This window comes from Gekko japonicus, unplaced genomic scaffold (assembly GCF_001447785.1).
Source record: "Gekko japonicus isolate JY-2015 unplaced genomic scaffold, Gekko_japonicus_V1.1 scaffold34, whole genome shotgun sequence".
Lineage (NCBI taxonomy): Eukaryota > Metazoa > Chordata > Lepidosauria > Squamata > Gekkonidae > Gekko > Gekko japonicus.
In genome coordinates, this window is record NW_015173673.1 from 1,050,869 (window position 1) to 1,068,446 (window position 17,578).

A 17,578-nucleotide genomic window follows, 5' to 3' on the forward strand; every position below is an offset into this window, starting at 1 on the left:
CCTCCTCTTCTACCTGAATAGGACACGCTCCACCAGACAAACCCCTAAGCTGTTTGTCTCATACGTCACACCCCGTATGGGCACCCCAATCACTGCCCAACGTCTATCCAAGTGGATCGTAGGTCTGATAGAACTGTGTTACCTACTGGCGAAATAGCCGTTGCCAGGCCCAGTACGGGCTCATTCCACCAGGGCTGTCGCTACATCCACTGCTTTCCTGAAGGGAGTACAGCTGCAAGACATTTGCAGAGCCGCAACCTGGGCCACGCCGACTACCTTTATCAGGCACTACGCCCTAGACGTCCGCCAGTCCACCAGTGACAGTCTGGGACGTCAGGTTTTATCATCGGCTAAGCAGTAAACACCTGACAGCACCCGCCTCCAGGTAGGCTACTGCTCGCTAATCTCCCATTGGTGTGAAGCACAGAGACCACGAAGAAGATAAACAGGTTGCTTACCAATAACTGGTGATCTTCGAATGGTCATCTGTGCATTCACACCACCCGCCCTCCTGCCCCGCTGCTGTCTTCTTCTACGTGATTTGTTAGGAGATTGATGCGCGGCGGTTGGTAGGAACTGGCGGGATGTCCATGCCTGCCCTTCTGGGCATGCTCACTGGGGCTCCTGGGCATGCTCAGTTGGGCCAGGCACGAAAATCCTTCTAGAAGAGCTTGCTAGGCACCGGCAGATCCAGCGCAGGCGCACTAGATCCCATTGGTGTGAATGCACAGATGACCACTCGAAGATCACCAGTTACTGGTAAGCAACCTGTTTTTACCTTAAAGATTCTGAATTCTTTACCTTGACAGCAAACAAATGGGCGGAGTCCTACCAGCTGGGCGTTGGCACAGTGTTTATTGCTGTAGTGCTGGTCCAGTCTATCCAAAGGTGATCCACTTCCAGGAGCATTTTCTACTCTGTTCATCCTTCCCTGAGAGAACAGGGATAGGAGAATAATTCTGAACCTAAGTGGTTGAACAAGAGTGTAAGACACAATTTACTATGGAAATATTGAAATAGTTGCAATAGCATTTCTGAATACCAGTTGGCCTCAAGGGAGTAAACTAACAGGGAAATATGATCTGGGACATGCAGATAAAGGAAGGGGCAAAGTATCACATGGAACTGCCTTATACTAAGTCAGACCAATGGTCTTCCAAGGTCTGTATTGTCTGTTCTGACTGGCAGCGGCTCTCTAGAGTCTTTAAGCTGGAGATATCAAGGACTGGGATGTTCTGTGGGCAAAGCAGATGCTTAGAGAGCATTTTACCAGTGAGTATTAGCACAGAAACTGTTCCACAATATCACAAAGATGGGACTTTTCTAAATTTTGTGATACTGGATCACATTATTGGTTGTGGTATTTTTCTGTGTAAGGACCATTTGTACTTTTATTAATTATAAAATACAGTAGCCATAAATCACAGTGATTGCTTGTTATTAGGTTTTTACCTTCTGATCCTGATTTTTTTTTCTGCATAGTAAAACACAACATAATTCTCCCCATGTTCCTGGGCAGTTAGAATTATGGAATGCATGGAGGTCATGGATAGATCATGGCCTATGAGAAGCATGATGGCTTATTCAGCAGACAGCATGCCAAAAAAGTACCTCCACTATGATATATTTGTAACCACACTGAATGTCAGCAGGTTCTTCTCCAGGTTCTTAGATCAAAGAATAAAAGTAGATAATGCACAGGCTCCTATAACATGTATCCTACTACTTCCAGCAGAACAAAGTAACCCTATAAGCCACAGCCTTCCGATAAATAAGTAGTGATTAATCTTAGAGTGTGTCATTAATTCAGGATGAAGATGCTGGTCTAGATAGGGCATCTACAGCAAGGCAGTGATGGGCTAGATCCCGATTAATACTGGTAAATATGCTAACCATAGTCTTAGCTTATACTTATCACTTTCAAGGTCCCTGTAACAGTACATTGCTGAAATTTAGTTGGATTTACTTTACAATCCAATTTAATGTGAAATCTGTTTCCTGTTTTTTTTACAAAAGCTCTGAAATTTAATCATAAAATTTAATCAATTTTATCTATGAACTCTCCCTGTTTAATAATTAGTAACAATGATGTGCTGTGTCCAGTAAGTGACAAGTAGACATAGTGTGACTGGAAATACAAATAGCTAATGCACACTACCTACTCCATGAAGCTCACTGGGCTAGGCAGTATTTCTCAGCTTAACATACTTCACAAGGTGGCTGTGAGAATGAAATAGGAAAAGGAGTACTGTGCTTGCTTCTCTGAACTCCTTGAAAGAAGCCTGGGATAAAAAATATATTGCAGGTAGGGTTTTTTTGGTACTGAATACAGAACCTATCAATGGCATATGCATTTATCCAATGATAATCTGAAAGCTGCTGTTCTAGCTGTTCATGCCAATTAATCAAGTTGCAATTAAGTTCTCAAAAAAACACTCTAAAGATACTTAATTTTATTGTCTCATGATACTTAACTGTAGTGTTGCTGAAATGTTGACCTTGAATGTTTCAGCATCTGGTTTCATCTGTTCTTAAGTTTTTAATGTAACTGCTTATTTGACTTTAAGTTCTTATTTAGTAAGAACTTGTTACCAGTGTTACCAGTGTAAGTTCTTGTTACCAGTGAAGCCTAAAGTATAAGGTAAGGCCCAACTCAAAACTATCATATGTGTACTAAAGGTGTGTTTGAAATCTGCTGTTGATTCATAGGAACATTAAATGGATATTAATATGAACACAAGGAGGAAGATCAGGATTCAAAAAGATATTAAATACATGGGGAAATTGATATTTTGTGTAATTATTGTCCCAGATTTCCTCCCCCCCCCCCCCCCCCCCACCCCTCATTGAGGTAGAAACAATTCAGTGGCTGAGGTGCATAGGAAACATTGTTTTTTATTGTGTTTTTTCCCCTTTCTCTTTCATACCCTTAGGTAGAAGAGTTGATGATGGCTATGGAAAAAGTGAAACAAGAACTAGAATCAATGAAAGCAAAGCTCTCCTGTACCCAACAGTCTCTGGCTGAGAAGGAAACCCACTTGACCAACTTGCGGGCTGAGAGGAGGAAACATTTGGAGGAGGTCCTGGAGATGAAGTATGTCTGTTTTTCTTACTTCATTTAGACTAACAGTTATCTAGGCCTTATGTTTTATTATCTATTTGAGTCATTATTGAAACTCTTCTCACCAATATTATTGTTTTTTCACCAAATTTTAAAGACGGTTGCTGAATATTGCATTGTGTAGGACAAGAGCTCAGGAACAGAGGAGAGTTTTGTAGGAATCTATTTTCCTCACTACCGACACTTCATACCTTCATGTGCATTCACACAAACTGTTATTACTAATATTAAGGTAAGGGTAAAGGTTTCCCTTGCTCGAAAGCTAGTCGAATCCCACTAGGGGGCAGTGCTTATTTCCATTTCCAAGCTGAAGAGCCAGCACTGTCTGAAGACTTCTCCGTGGTCATGTGGCCAGCATGACTAAATACCAAGGCACACAGAATGCTGTTACCTTCCCACCAAAGCAGTACCTGTTTATCTACCTGCAGTTTCTTGCTTTCAAACTGCTAGGTTGGCAGGAGTTGGGGCACAGACGGGAGCTCACTCCGTCATGCGGCACTAGGTTCTCGAACTGTTGAGCTACTGATCTTCCGGTCTGCAACTCTACATATCTTAACCTCTGAGCCAACACAGCTCTCATACTAATATCAGTATTACATTATTTTCCTGAGACATTCAAATTCATATGCAGAGACCGTATTTGCATTTATGAGCACAGACGCTAATTCAGAGGAGGCATGGATCAGTCTTGGGGAAAGGATAGCATTGCAGCTGCAGAAAGAGAACAATTTCAGGTTCTTTTGAATTTTCCATTTTAATCTGCCCATTAATTCCTATATACTTGGAAGTCAGTCCCATTGATTTACTTGGAAGTGAGTACTTAGCAACCTTCAGAGAGAGGGAGAGAGAGAGAGTTATCTGTTTAGCACTGCATTGGCTAGCACTGCCAACAGATCATTAGAAGCACTTTCAGCTGTTTAGCTATCCCTGAAGAGAAGGAACATTTTTATTGGCAGGGCTAACAATGATTTTGGTTTTGTGAGCCATTATTTATATTCAGCTTTCCTGTTAACATCATTGCTTTTTTGAGGAGGAGAGGGGGAAGAGAGAAATTATAGAAAAAAACAGCCAGTATACATTGGAAAGACATTTTTGGGGTCTTAGAGATGGAGACTGAACTGATTCAGGCTTCCAAGGTTTTTTTTGTTCAGCAACCTAATACCTGGCAATGGGACGTTGAGAGTCTGCTTTCTTTTACAAAACAAAAAAACCCACACTTCTGATTTTTAATACAAAAAAATTGAGCTATAAATTTGCCTGCCTTGAAAGGTGGTTTGTTGGGGGAGGGGAAGAATAACTCTTAAAGCAGGAGTCCAAAGCAATTTGAGATACATCTTTATAATGCATGCTCTAGCGATGTATTTGCCTGCCAAACTGTTCTGCCAAACCTTCTCATTAAAATGTATACATATATTCAGGCTGCGTTGAATGTCCTGGAATGTTTTTGAACTTAGATCTCTGGAGCATGCAATAAAATCATGACTCTTCAGTGAAAACGTGTTGTTAACTAATTAGTTAGTTTTGGAGAATAATCGTACATCTGAAACTGAAGACTTGCCAAGGTGTGAACCCAAAAATGTTTGGGAAATGTTATGAGATCTTTCTGTTTGGGCTGGATTTTAGTGGCCAGAACTAATGTGAACGGAATATGTATTTTAGATGTGTGTGTGTGGATTGTTACCCTTCTGTAGTGGAGCAAATCCTTTGCCCCTGTGAATCAGAACAGACAATAGATATGGATTATTTTACATTTACTAAATCTGTTCCAGTGAAAACCATTCCTTGTAAAGATATGTTAAAGTAGTTGTGATAGACAGGTCCCATTCTGCCTCTCTGAGTGCAGCCAGTGAGAGCTGGTGGTGTGTTGATGGGAGGCTGACAGTTAGCAGTTAGTGGTGTGACAGAAAAAAAGGAATGGAGAGATTTTGTTTGGGAGTGAAGGAGCTTGAGTTGTAAGCTGACTGGAAAAAGATGGTTTATAACAGAGAGTACTGAACAAATTAGGAGATTTAAGGATCAAGAATCAAGGAATATATTCCTGTACATAGATCACTCCAGTTTTCCCTAAAGTTTTAAATAAAAGTTCTCCCTTTTGTTCATCCCTGTTGACTGAGAATAAATTGTCTCACTGAAGAAAGCTACGCTCACTCAAATCAGTCAGGCTCCAGCCTATGGGGTAGCAGCCTATAAGGGGAAGCAGTATTTAGTCCCCATCCTCAATAGGTTGAGGAATTATCTGGATGAGGGGCAGTTGATGAAGGAACTGCACTGCCTTGTCCAAGGTTGTCTTGGAGGAAGAAAGTGGGGACCTGGTGTTTAGATGGGTCAGGGCTCTCGTAAAAATAGAAACAAGTTGGATTGTGAACTTGTGGACTGCCTAACCTGTCTGGGCCATGAGAGGGGACAGAAGGGGAGCCTGAGTGGTAAAGTTAAGGGAAAGGGGGTCACGGTAGTAAGCAGGCCCTGACTTTGTTCCCTTGCAGAAGATTGGAGCTGACAGACAAGCCGTTGGCCAGGATGTGTTCTGGTACCTTTAAAAAAGACCTTTAAAAATAAAAATTATATTAATGTAATCTGGGTTAAAGGTAGGAGAGATGGAGCAAGAGTGCATTGCTACTGTTGAACTCATGAAACTACCTTATACTGTATCGGACCATTGCTCCATCAAAGTCAGTATTGTCTACTCAGACTGGCAGTTGCTTTCCAGGGTTTCAGGCAAAGGTCTTTCTTATCACCTATGACCTGATCCTTACTGGAGATGCCAGGGATTGAACTGGAGACCTTCTGGATGCCAAGCAGTTGCTCTACCAATGAGCCATGCCCCCCCCTCAATTAACTATTAATTTGGATTTGATGTCTATGGAGTTGGAAATGACTGGCTCAGCTCTGCTTTGTTTAAAGCTGGCGGTGAGGGGGTAAGAATGAAGTACTGCTTTGAGATAGACCTGTAACCACAGGATATGTCTGTCCAGAGACACCACTGGACTCAGCACCAAATCATCCACTGCTGTCATGAGATGCAGTTCCCAATGACCCCACCCCTGCTGACAGACAGACAGGCAGCCTCCTGGGCAACAACCCTTATCTGGCACCATGACTCCAGGTGTAGGCAGAAGAACATGCTGGGGCCTGTCAATGGAGTGGCCCAGAGAGGACAGCACCCTCCACAGCCAGGACAGGAGCCAGGACAGGGCTAGAGAGGCCTGCACAAGGGCAAGCCAGGGCAGAAGCCAAGGTGGGGCCAGAGTTGCCTGTACAAAGACAAGTAAGCCCAACAGCAGCCCGAGGCAGGGGCAGCGACTGAGGGCCAGCAACCTATCTCGCTAAAGCCCCTGGAATAGCAACTAAAGCAATAGGGAGGTCATCTATGGGGGAGAAGCCACCTAACAGCTCAGAAAGAGGGACAGGTAAGAGGAAATCACTGCCCTCCCCCAGAGAGGCCAGGTCCACCCAGAGAAGAGGTAGGGCTATTTGGACCTTTAAAGGCAGGTTCCTGGGAAAGGCTTGGGGGGGGGGGGCGGTGCAGCTCTGTTGTGGCAAGAGCTGTGGTTCTGGGAAAAGGAGAAGGAATAAGGTGGCACACCTTATTCCCCATTCTGAGGCCCGGGGAGACCTGCCAGAGGCACTCAGCAAGATGCTTGCGGCAAGCCATCAGAGCTGGAGAGGGAAGAGCCTCACAATGACATTTCTGCAAATCAGTGGATAGTTGATTAGCTAACTTGAAGACTTAAGTCTTTAGTCTCAATGAGCCTTGCAATGTGAGGGAGTGTGCAAGCCCAACAATTGCCTTTTTCCATCAAACTCTTACTTGCTTGGGCCTCTGAGATTTCTGATCTGTGATTTGATTTGTTGTTTGTAAACCAGTTCGTTTGCTTTTAGCACAGAAAGGCAGTTCAGAAATATTTTAATACATGACCTGCAAAGATGCACTCATAGTTCCTGTGAGAATGAGCTTGCAAAGCACACTCCCTTCCTCTTCCACTTGTGCACCATGAGCTGACAATTACTTCCTGGTTTTCTGCTATCGTTTGCTATCTTGGTTTACCAGGGAAGAACAAGACAAAAACCAAGAAATAACTAAATTAGCTTGTGTGCAATGGGAGGAGGTATCGTGGAAGTCCATGGTTTGATTTTTCCTAAACGGCTTCTTTACAGCATAAAAAGGGATATCCTATATATATGATTCCCTTACATATTGGCCATTTCCAGCTCTTCCATTGGCTGTGCAGTGCACTCCATCGGCCCATCAACCACCACTCAAGAGTACTCACATGCCATTGCCAGCCTGGACACTCTTCCCTTACGGGAAAAAAACTGTCAAAACAGCTGTCTCTCCTGATGAAGACACTTCTCCTGCTTGGCTCCTGTGGGACTAACTTTTCCCTCAATGACTGTTGCTAGGCAACCAAGCTTTGTTCTGTCAGTAAAAAGGCAAAGGAAGGAAGCCCTTTTCAGGTCTTTGTGGGGAACTCATTGGGGCCAATCCTGACTAGGGTTGCCAGCACTCATTGTCTAAAGAAGTATTTCCTTTTGTCCATTCTGAAACTACAGTCCATCAACTTCATTGGGTGCCCTTGAGCTCTAGTATTTTGGGAGAGGGAGAAAGAGTTATCTCTGTCCACTCTCTCTACCCTGTGATTAATTGTATAAAATTGTATTATGTCCTCTCTATCATGTTATAGCTAACAGAGCATGTGCTTTCTACAAAAAAAGGGGTCTGGGTTCAATCCCTGATTTCCAACTTTAAAATGATCTCAAGTACCAGGTGTTAGGATAGACTTTGCTCTGCCAGAGAGTCGCTGACAGTGTTAGAAATATTCTAAGGGTTCTGGGTATCCTCTTGGAACCTAATTTCAGCACAGGATTCTTTTACTGAGCTGCAAGCTTCAAAAGAAAATGATACTCCAGTGTTCTTAAACCTGAACCTGCAGCTTTTATCAAAAACAGTGCATTGTAAAATTGGTTCCCCAGGTTGTATGCTCACCCATGCCCAGAGTTGCCAGGCTCAAGAAGAGATCGCTGACCGGTCAAGAGAAATCTAGCAAAGGATATTTCTGATAAAAATCCAAAGAGACTTGTCCAATCCTGAAGTATCAGTGCTGACCAGTCAGGAGAGATCTTCAAGGGATATTCTCTGTCCTCCTCAGGAGGCTTGGGATTTTGTATTCCATTTTTCCTTCTCTTCACTTTCTCCTTCTTGTCAGGGGAGTCTTGCCATATATGGTCATCTTGGCACCCATCGTTTCACGTCCTGTGGTCTTGTGGTGATGGTCTTGACTCAGAGACCTTGTAGAGCTTTTTACTGACACATGTCTATTCTCGTGGCTTAGTTGCTTCTTTTTGTCCCTGATAGGCGGCCGACGATGGCACTTTCCAATTGCTGGGCAGAGATTATCCGAGGACTTTCTGGCTGGTGGTCTTCTCCATTGCTGTAATCTAGCCTTCATCCCACTCATACTCTCATTCATTCATCTTCATGCCCTCCTGCCCCTACCAGGGAAGCTGCCTTATTTATAGGTTTTCTTATGGGCTCTGAGTTGTGCACACACACACACCCCAGCTACATATGTTCATTTCAAGCTGCCAGCTTCACACTTATATTTGTTGCAAAATTTTCTGTCTTTTCAAGAGGAACCACTCAAACAGCAAATTTGCTACCTGCTACATGATATGAAATTACACTTCCAACTTCTTTGCCTGCTCCATGGTTTGTTGGTCTGAAAAACAGTTTTAAGATTTAATATTTGTTAACTAAAGGTTATAAATAGGGATGCCAGTCCCCGGGTGGGGGGGGGAATCCTCCAATTTTGGGGGCTCAGCCAGCTGTCCAGCAGGGGAAGCCCCATTCCCAACAGTTATCTGCGGCCCCAGGAGGGGCTGCTGGCTCCTGCCCTGCAAGCCATGCATGGTGCCCACTCTTTCTGAATGGGGGCGACTGGCTCCTGCCCTGGAAGCTGCAAATTCACAGATTGCAAGGCAGGTGCGTGCGGTGCCCACTCTTTCTGAGCGGGGGCTACCTGCTCCTGCCGTGCAAGCCGTGAATTCATAGCTTGCAGGGTGTGCGCGTGTGGTGCTGCGTCCCCAATGCGATGACATCACTCTGAATAACGTCGTCATGTCAGGGACAGCCCCACCCCTTCCTGAAAATTGGACCTGGCAAACCTTAGTTGTAATACCTCATAGGCCTGAAATTTTATATCTGACACGGTCAGTGAGCTTGAAGGACCAGGGGTACAGTGGTGTTTAAAGCAGCTTTACACAGTCGTGATGTGGTGTGCTGCTGCATTTTGGCTGTATAATACCATCTACTCTAAGTGATCTGCCCATTGTCATCCTTGAAATTAGACTGCCATTTTGTATCTTGTGCAGCTGAAGGTGTATCCTTTTATTTAGCAGTGGTAGTGGCTCATTAGAAGATCCACAATTCAATCCCCATTGTACCCGTTTATAGGATCAGATAGAAGATGGTGTGAAAGACGTCTTACTGAGACACTGCAGAGCCACTGCCAGGTTCGGGGCTTGATAGGCCTGATGATCTAACTCCGTATAAGATAGCTTCATGTATTCATGTGACAGGGTTTGGTCATCTGTTTGTATTCTAGTCCGAGTTAGCTGTACTTTAAATTTGAATCTATATGGGGTTTTGTGGTAAGTGTACAAAAGGGAAATGTGATCTCTGATAAAAGTGCATGTAATAAGACCCCTTTTCATCAGCCTGGACAGAAAGTTATTGCTCTACAATAGGTTTTTCTTTGGCTGTTAAAATGTGCATATCTAGCCCATGATCATTTGTTTTTATACTCCACCTTGTCTTTAAAAAGAAAAAAAAACCTTTCTGTGCCAAGCAGTCTTCAAATACCAAAACCCTGAGTCCTGTGGCTCACAGTTACATTACACTTCATGATAAAAATCTCTGTATCTCATTATGTCCTGAACTCCATGGTCCCTGAGAATAGTCCTATAGAGCGAATGCACTGTACTCTCTAAATGAGCCATGACAGGCCTGGGAGCAAGACCAACTGCTGAAAAATGCACCAGGTGGTGTTAAAGGGGTTTGTTCCACTCGGTAATTGCTCAGGCTGTTAATGCTAAAGGAGGAGTTGGGAGAGGAGGTTCTTTCAGCCATTCACTTCCTGAGGATTTAGCTACACTATGTGCTTGTTTCCAGGGGGAGAGAGGCTCTCCTCCTCCCACGACCACCACCCCCCTTTCTGAATCTGTTTTCTGTGAGGGGCTGTATATGAACAGTTGGGACAGTGCTGCAAAACTTGGTTCTCATTTGTAAGACAACACTGGAGAAAGCTGGCACACCAATTCCAGTCACAGGTTGTTGAGAATAAAACCTCTCTTATAATGCTTTAATCTAGTTAAAAACTATAAATATTTAAAGTGGGTTGGAGGACCGTAGTCAGGAAACATTTTAACCAGAACAGATGTCTGCATTCCAGTCAGGTTTACAGAACTTCGGGGTCATTTTTCCTCTCATATTATTAGATTATAAAATGCTTACAGAAATGTGCTTGAAAAATCCCATCTGCTCGAAGGCATTTATTTTTTCGTATAGAGTGCTGGGACACTGGGTTCGGTACTGCCGTTGGCAGTCTGAAGAGTGCGCACTGGGTGGGCACCCACCTTTGTATGCAAAGAAGCTGTGGAACACATGTAATTTTTCTGGGAGACAAACTGCATTTTTATAGTAACAGAATTTACTTTTACTTGCCTTTCTGGTGAATGCTTCAGCCTTTTTCTGCACGTTTATTTTCTCTAGCAGCTGGACCATAACTATTCTCCTCTTTGATTTTACCTCAGGCATATGACACTTATATTGCCCTGAACTCGATGGAGGGGGCAGGTTGCATGAATGACATAGAGCATTTGCCAGCCTTCATACATTGGAGCATTGAATGGTATAGCCTAGGTGAGAATCTGGGAATATATAGCTTGAGGAACCTTGGGGCAAGCTGAAGAAGGAACTGGGCTATTGCCTCATACTTTCCTTTTTTGCACAGTTAGCAAGCACAGGTAGAGCATTCAGAGCTCCTTCCAGGATACACAAACCAAGGAGTCAAATTCCATATCTTCACAGCAAAGGTGAGTGTGGTCTTAGCGGGAGGCTTGACAGTGGCAGAATCTCCCTCGAGACAGGCAGGACTCACCAATAAACAGATTAGTCACATGCCTGGGGTCTCAAAAATTTAGGACTCTCAGTGTCTGAAGCAAAAGGGAAAGTCCTGTTCAAAAGCCAAGGCAGTAAAACATATGGAAACTTTAAAGAGGGAGAGCCAGGGTTCACATCTAATAATACAAACTGAGGTACTTGGAACTACTGCAGATAGCCTGTTACACAGCATGAAATATTGTGAATTCTTAGCATTTTTTGTCTTCATTTACAAGCCTCAATTGTGACATCATTGCTGTAGTTGTAGAGTGAGTTCTTTGGCAGTTTTCAATATGGGGTGATCACTGGACAGACCCATTTTTAACTTTTTTTTGTTTCTTTATTTACTTGAAACTGAATTGTAAAAATGGGGAAACCTTTTCAAATTTGTAACACCATGAAGGATAGCTAAGAGCCGCAGCTTATGCTGTTTCAGAGAATGCTCTTTCAATCCTCATCAACTAGGCATGTGATCCTTTGGGATTTGTGTAGGCTGCAGCCAGCAACTTGAGAGGGGGGAGTCCAAATATGAGGAGTCTAATATCATTAACATTATTTAACCTATCAAAAATGTTAACAAAATTAAAAATAAATGCCAAGTGTCTGTCAGTCATATCAGTGTCTTTGTGTACTGGTTGGAATACTAGAAGTAGAAGCTGGTGTTCTTCTTAGTGAACAGTTTGATAGAGTACTGCCTACTAACTTTTCTTTATACCCCTGCAAGTAAACAGGCTAGAGGTTTATCTTTTTTAAAGAAAACTGGATGCCTGGGGAAGGGTTTCATAATTGTCCCTAAGAGAAATTACCATGGGCCTCCCATGGTCATGATTCGAGGGTCTTTGGAAATGAACTTAAAAAAAAAAAGTTTGGTTCCACATGTTTTATATCATCATGTATAACTGTGTGGCATGATTGCTCAAGAAGTACCGTTTCATAAATTTCAGGGGTTGCTTTTTTAAACCCCACCCACCCAACAAGTGGCTGTTTCTGGCAAGTAAATTGCCCCAACTCTTGGACCAGCATTTCACTAGTGCAGCTTCCTTCTGTCTAGCTACTAGGTCACTATCTCTACATACAGAATAATAATACCTAGCATTTGTATAGTGCTTCTAAATGTTCAAAGAGTTTCACATATGTTATTGGTACAATACTTAAAGTGGAGGTAGGTTGGTGACACTGCCATTTTGCGAACAGGGAGCTGAGACTAGGAAAGAATGGCTTGCCTAATGGCCACCTAGTGGATTCATACGAGCAGTTTCCTGTTTCATTAATCAGTTCTGTAACCAGGATGTCAGAATGAGTCTCTATAGGCAGGTTCTCAAGATCAGGTTAACTAGAGAGGACACATTTCCCTATTCCCTTGTGAAGCCATACCATTCATAAAAGCCAATTGAGCTTTGGATCTGTTCACATCAGTTGCAGTCACCTTTCCCTTCTCCCTCCTTTGCCAGGGCTTCCAGACTGCCAAATACAATCCAGTTCATTCAAGGGAAAAGAACTGCAAATCATTCTGAATTATTTAGTGAACACTGCTGAAAGCAAGTTTTTTTTCTAAGCTAAGTTCAACACAACACTTCCATAGATCTCATCCGCAGATGCCTCCAGTCACCACTGATGCAGAGTGGCTAGATGGTCCCCTTAATTTGATACTTTGGGTTCTTCATTGACCTTGCTCAGTTTCACGAAGCCATACATGTTTTGCTTTCTGTCTAAATAAAGAGCATTGATAGTTCCTCAGGGTGTCATTCCCCTCCTTCAAAAATGTTCATAGTAAACACTAGTGCGAATAAATCATGTTAGAGTGCTGCATATTTCATTAAATCTGTGCACACTATAAAATAGAGATTTGAAGTAAAAACATTATACTGTCTTACTGTGTTGTAGACTTAATGTCATGTGAGCAATACTGGCTTTGGGCTGTTATAAATCCTGTTCAGAAGACAGTAACTTACTTAAAATTACAAAGAAGGAAATCCCAATGGTTGTTTATACTCATAGAGTTGCTCTGTGGTATGTAGTCATCATTATTTATAAAGGAATAGTGTAGCTTTTGGCTAAGACAAAAATTAGGAACTTCAGAGTGACCTTGGAATTCTTTTATGAAGTCTACATTAGCACTAGGAAAAATACCTGTGTTCGTTGGTTTGCCATAGGATTATTAAGGACCTGCCCTAATAGTTGATAATAGAAAGCACAACCAAGCACAAGATTGAACTGGGTGGCTTGCTAAAACTCCATGAGTATACACCGCATGAAAACACAGTTTGAATTGTGAAAGTGTGACAAGATATGCACTTAAAAGTAATTTACAAATAGGAAGTTAAACATAAGGTTTTAAGTGTTTCTGTTCAAGTGCAGTTTCAATGAACTGAATCCAATTAAAGGTTTAGAGTATTTTTCATTGTTGGATGTATGCAGTGTTTTTCATTATCTGACTGTAGAGATTGTAGAAACTATAATAGGGATCCAGCCGTTCATATATGGCTTTAATAGCGATTTCACCAAGTACTCTGCTGCATTTGTTAAAGTGCAGAAAGGTACTTGGGCCTTGTGAACCTGAAATATCAAGTGGGAAGTATCCTATTACAGATTTCAGTCTTGTGGTTTGTTGCAGCTGCCATTTCAGAGGCCCTCAAACTTGACTTCTGACTCTGCCAGCAGAGCTGTTTAAGCTATATAACCAAAGTAGGAGGCAGAAGAACTGTGTTGACCTTGCAACCTTCTTGCTTCCGGCAGTGAAAGCTACTGTTTGAGTCTGGACTGCACAGTGATAGTTGGGCAGTTGTTTACCAAAGTAATTTGTAAATTATGTTGGCCATACTTCTCAAAGTATGTACAGTGTGGGTTTTATGGTATTTTCGTCCTGCTCCTGAACTTGTTCCAAGAGGTTCCATGAAGTGAATCCTAGTTCGACAATAAATCAAGAAGTAGTTTGCCTTATTCCGGGGATAATATACTTCACGAACTTTAAAAGCATTGAGAGTGTTTTGGATTTCCAGTTTATGAATGGCTGAAAATGGACTGCATTTTCTATGGTGGCTTTTCTTTACAGGTGCTTTATGGTCGCTCTCTTTTTTTTTCTTTTGTATTGCCATTGAATTAGTACATGCCACAGATTTCTGTTTTATGTTTTCGCAACCTTGCAGAATACTTTGTGCATTTTTAGACCTTGGCTTCTTGAGATTTCAGACATGTCAATTTAGCATGCCAAACACTTGCTGGTTTCGTGGAGACGATGCTAATCTCCATATTTGCATTGACTAGTCCAAACAGCATAGTCTGAAACAGCAGCAGTGGTTATAATATATTTAATATCTCTTATGGTCAACCCCATAAGTTAGTAAATAAGTTTTAGATCATAACAATAAAGATTGTTTATTGCACAGTGTTAATATATTTTAAATTAAAGTTGCTTTTAAAGTCTATATCAGACTACACAGTTAAATACTTGTCGGATATATATACACGTATATTGTGTGATTGCTTAATTAATACTGATATTGTCGTATAAATTATTACTAAGAGAGAGAGAGAGAGAGAGAGAGAGTCATACTAGGGCTGGAGAGCTGCAGACTCAAATCCCCACTCGTCTGTAAAGCTCCCTGGATGGTCACCCTCTCCAGCTGTTCCGCCTTATAGGGCTGTTCTGGGAATAAAATTGAACAGAAGAGAGCCATGTATGCTGCCGTGAGGTCCTTGGAGGAAGGCTGAGATTTGTTTTTTAAAAGATTTCAATACCTCCCCTCCTCTTTTTCTGGTTTTGTACCACAGAAGTAAACAAAGCATGAAGTAAACTGCCTTCTGAGCAATGTTTATAAAGCGACATATATAATAATAAAAGGCCTTAAGGCTGAAGGTACACAAACTGTACTTGCTGCTGGATTTGTTGTCCTCCTTTCCTCACCCTATGTGGAACATGATGAAATAATCCTGGTATAAAACTGTGCTTATGTATGACACATATAAATGCAGGAGTACAACTTAACCTGGGTTCCTCCCTGCCCCCCCCCCCAATCAGAATTCTAAACTTGGATTAAATCATGGTTAAGAATTCCATGGTGTGAAATATCTTCGGTTAGCTGTGCAACTGAATTTGAATATCACAGATCATGTTCTGTGCAAGAAGGTAAGAGGAAGAGCAAAGTGCACATATTACCCTGACAACAAGCACGATTTGTGCTTAAACTTGTATCTGAGTGCAACCTTTGTTTGAAGACCAACATCCCAATGTAGGTAATAGCATCTTAACTGTGGAATTTTTAAAAAAAGTTAGGGTGAACAATAAACATTTCTTCAGGAGCAGGCCATTGGATAACAAAGGAGTACAGGGACTGATTAAAGAAGATAGGGAGACGGCAGAAAAACTAAATGAATTTTGCATCTGTTTTCACGGTGGAAAATATGGGGCACAAACCAGAGCTGCTGTTTTCAGAGAACGTGTCTGAAGAACTGAGTCAAACTGAGGTGATGACAGATGAATGCCTAATACCTCTGAACAAATAAACTAGTAAGTCTCCAGGTCCAGATGGTATACACCTCAAGATTCTTAAGAAACTCAGATGTGAAACTGTTAATTTTATAATCTAGGGTTGCCAGGTCTTACCTCACTTTTAGCGGGGGACCTCCAGGTCCGTCCTGGAGTCTTCTTCATGTGCAGCTCGATGACATCACCTGGAAGTGATGTCATCACACCGGGCATATCAGCATTCTAGCATTTTGGCCAAAAACTCTATGGTAACCATAAACTTTTGACCAAAATGCTAGAGCGGGTGCTGTCATCACGCCAACCACACCGGCACAGGAGGGGGCTGTTTGGGGTGGGGCTTCTCCCGCCAGCCAACCGGCTGGCAGCGGATTGAAACCCCCCAAATCAGGGGAAGCCCTGTCCCAACGGGTCTGGCAACCCTATTATAATCTAACTTGCTGCTAAAGTTGTGTTCTGTACTAGAGAACTAGAAAGCAGCCAATATTACACCAGTTTTTAAAAAGGGATCCAATTACAAGCCAGGTAGTGTAAAATGTGTTTCGGGCAAATTAGCAGAGACAATTATTAAAGGAAAAATTATTAAGCATGTAGGGGGGACAGGCTGTTGAAAGAAAATCAGCATGGTTCCTGCAAAGCCTCACCAGCCTTTTGGAATTCTTTGAGGAGGTTAACAAGCATGTGGGTAAGAGTGATCTGGTAGACATTATGTACTTGCATTTCTAAAAGATTTGTAACAAGGTACCTTGCCAAAGACTTCTGACTAAATTTTAGCAGTCATGGGATAAGAAGACAGGTCCTGTTATAGATCAGGGAGCTGACCAAAACAGGAAGCAGAGAGTATGAATAAATTGATAGTTCTCAAAATGGTGGGAAATGAGCAGTAGGATCCCACAAGGATCCGTATTAAAACCATTGTTACTCAGTTTGTTCATAAATAATCTTGAGTTGGGGTGAGCCAAATTGTGGAAAAAACCAAATTATTCAGGTTGGTGAAAACCAAGGTAGATTGTGAAGAGCTACTGAAGGACTTCTCTAGATATGTTGAGTGATCAGTAACAAAGCAAGTGAAGGACAGTGTAAGGTAATGCATATTACAACAAAAAATCCAAATATATGCTGATGGGGTTTGAACTGGTAGAGGCTAAGTTCCTGAGGTGGTAGTAGATACCTCAGTGAAAATGTTGACTCCATGTGTGGCAGCAGTGAAAAAGGCTAACTCCATGCTGAGGATTACTTAGAAAGAGACCGAAAAGAAAACAGTCAATATTATGAAGTCCCTGTAGTGCAGTCTCCTTTGAAATACTGTGTTAAGTTCCGGTTGCCATATCTCAAATATATTGCGGAGCTAAAACAAGTGCAGACAGGAACATTGTAAACCACTTTTGAGATTAAAAAGGGAGGTAGAAATGACGTAAATAAAAGGGCAGACAGTGATTAAGGAGTTAGAGCATCTTTCCTATAAAGAAAGGATAAGAATTTGAAACATTTTTCAGTTTAGAAGAAAGACATGAAGGGGCTGATAAAATCATGCATGGGATAGAGAACCTTGATAGAAAGGTCTTTTCTTCCCATAATATTAGAATATGGACACCCAGTGAAGTCGATAGTCAATAGATTCAGGATGGAGAAAATTAAATTCTTTTTCACACAATGAGTAATTAAATGTTGGAATCAAATTTTGGAACTAACTGCTGGTGAATGTAGAGACGGCTGCTAGCATGGATAACTTTTCAAGAAAATTAGACAGTCTCATGGAGAACAGTTCCAGCAGTGGCTATTAGTAATTACAAGAAAGGGGACCCGCGATACTTGC

General features: G+C 42.1%; 1 protein-coding gene across 6 annotated transcripts in view; it reads left to right on the forward strand.

Annotated features, from left to right (window-relative positions):
• ERC1 (ELKS/RAB6-interacting/CAST family member 1) overlaps positions 1–17,578 on the forward strand; it is a 296,094-nt gene that overhangs the window by 169,671 nt on the left and 108,845 nt on the right. For all 6 annotated transcript variants that reach the window (XM_015422884.1, XM_015422885.1, XM_015422886.1 and 3 more), the window contains one exon: positions 2,934–3,094. In XM_015422884.1, coding sequence (XP_015278370.1) covers positions 2,934–3,094 — 161 coding nt within the window. The remainder of the gene's footprint in view (positions 1–2,933; positions 3,095–17,578) is intronic.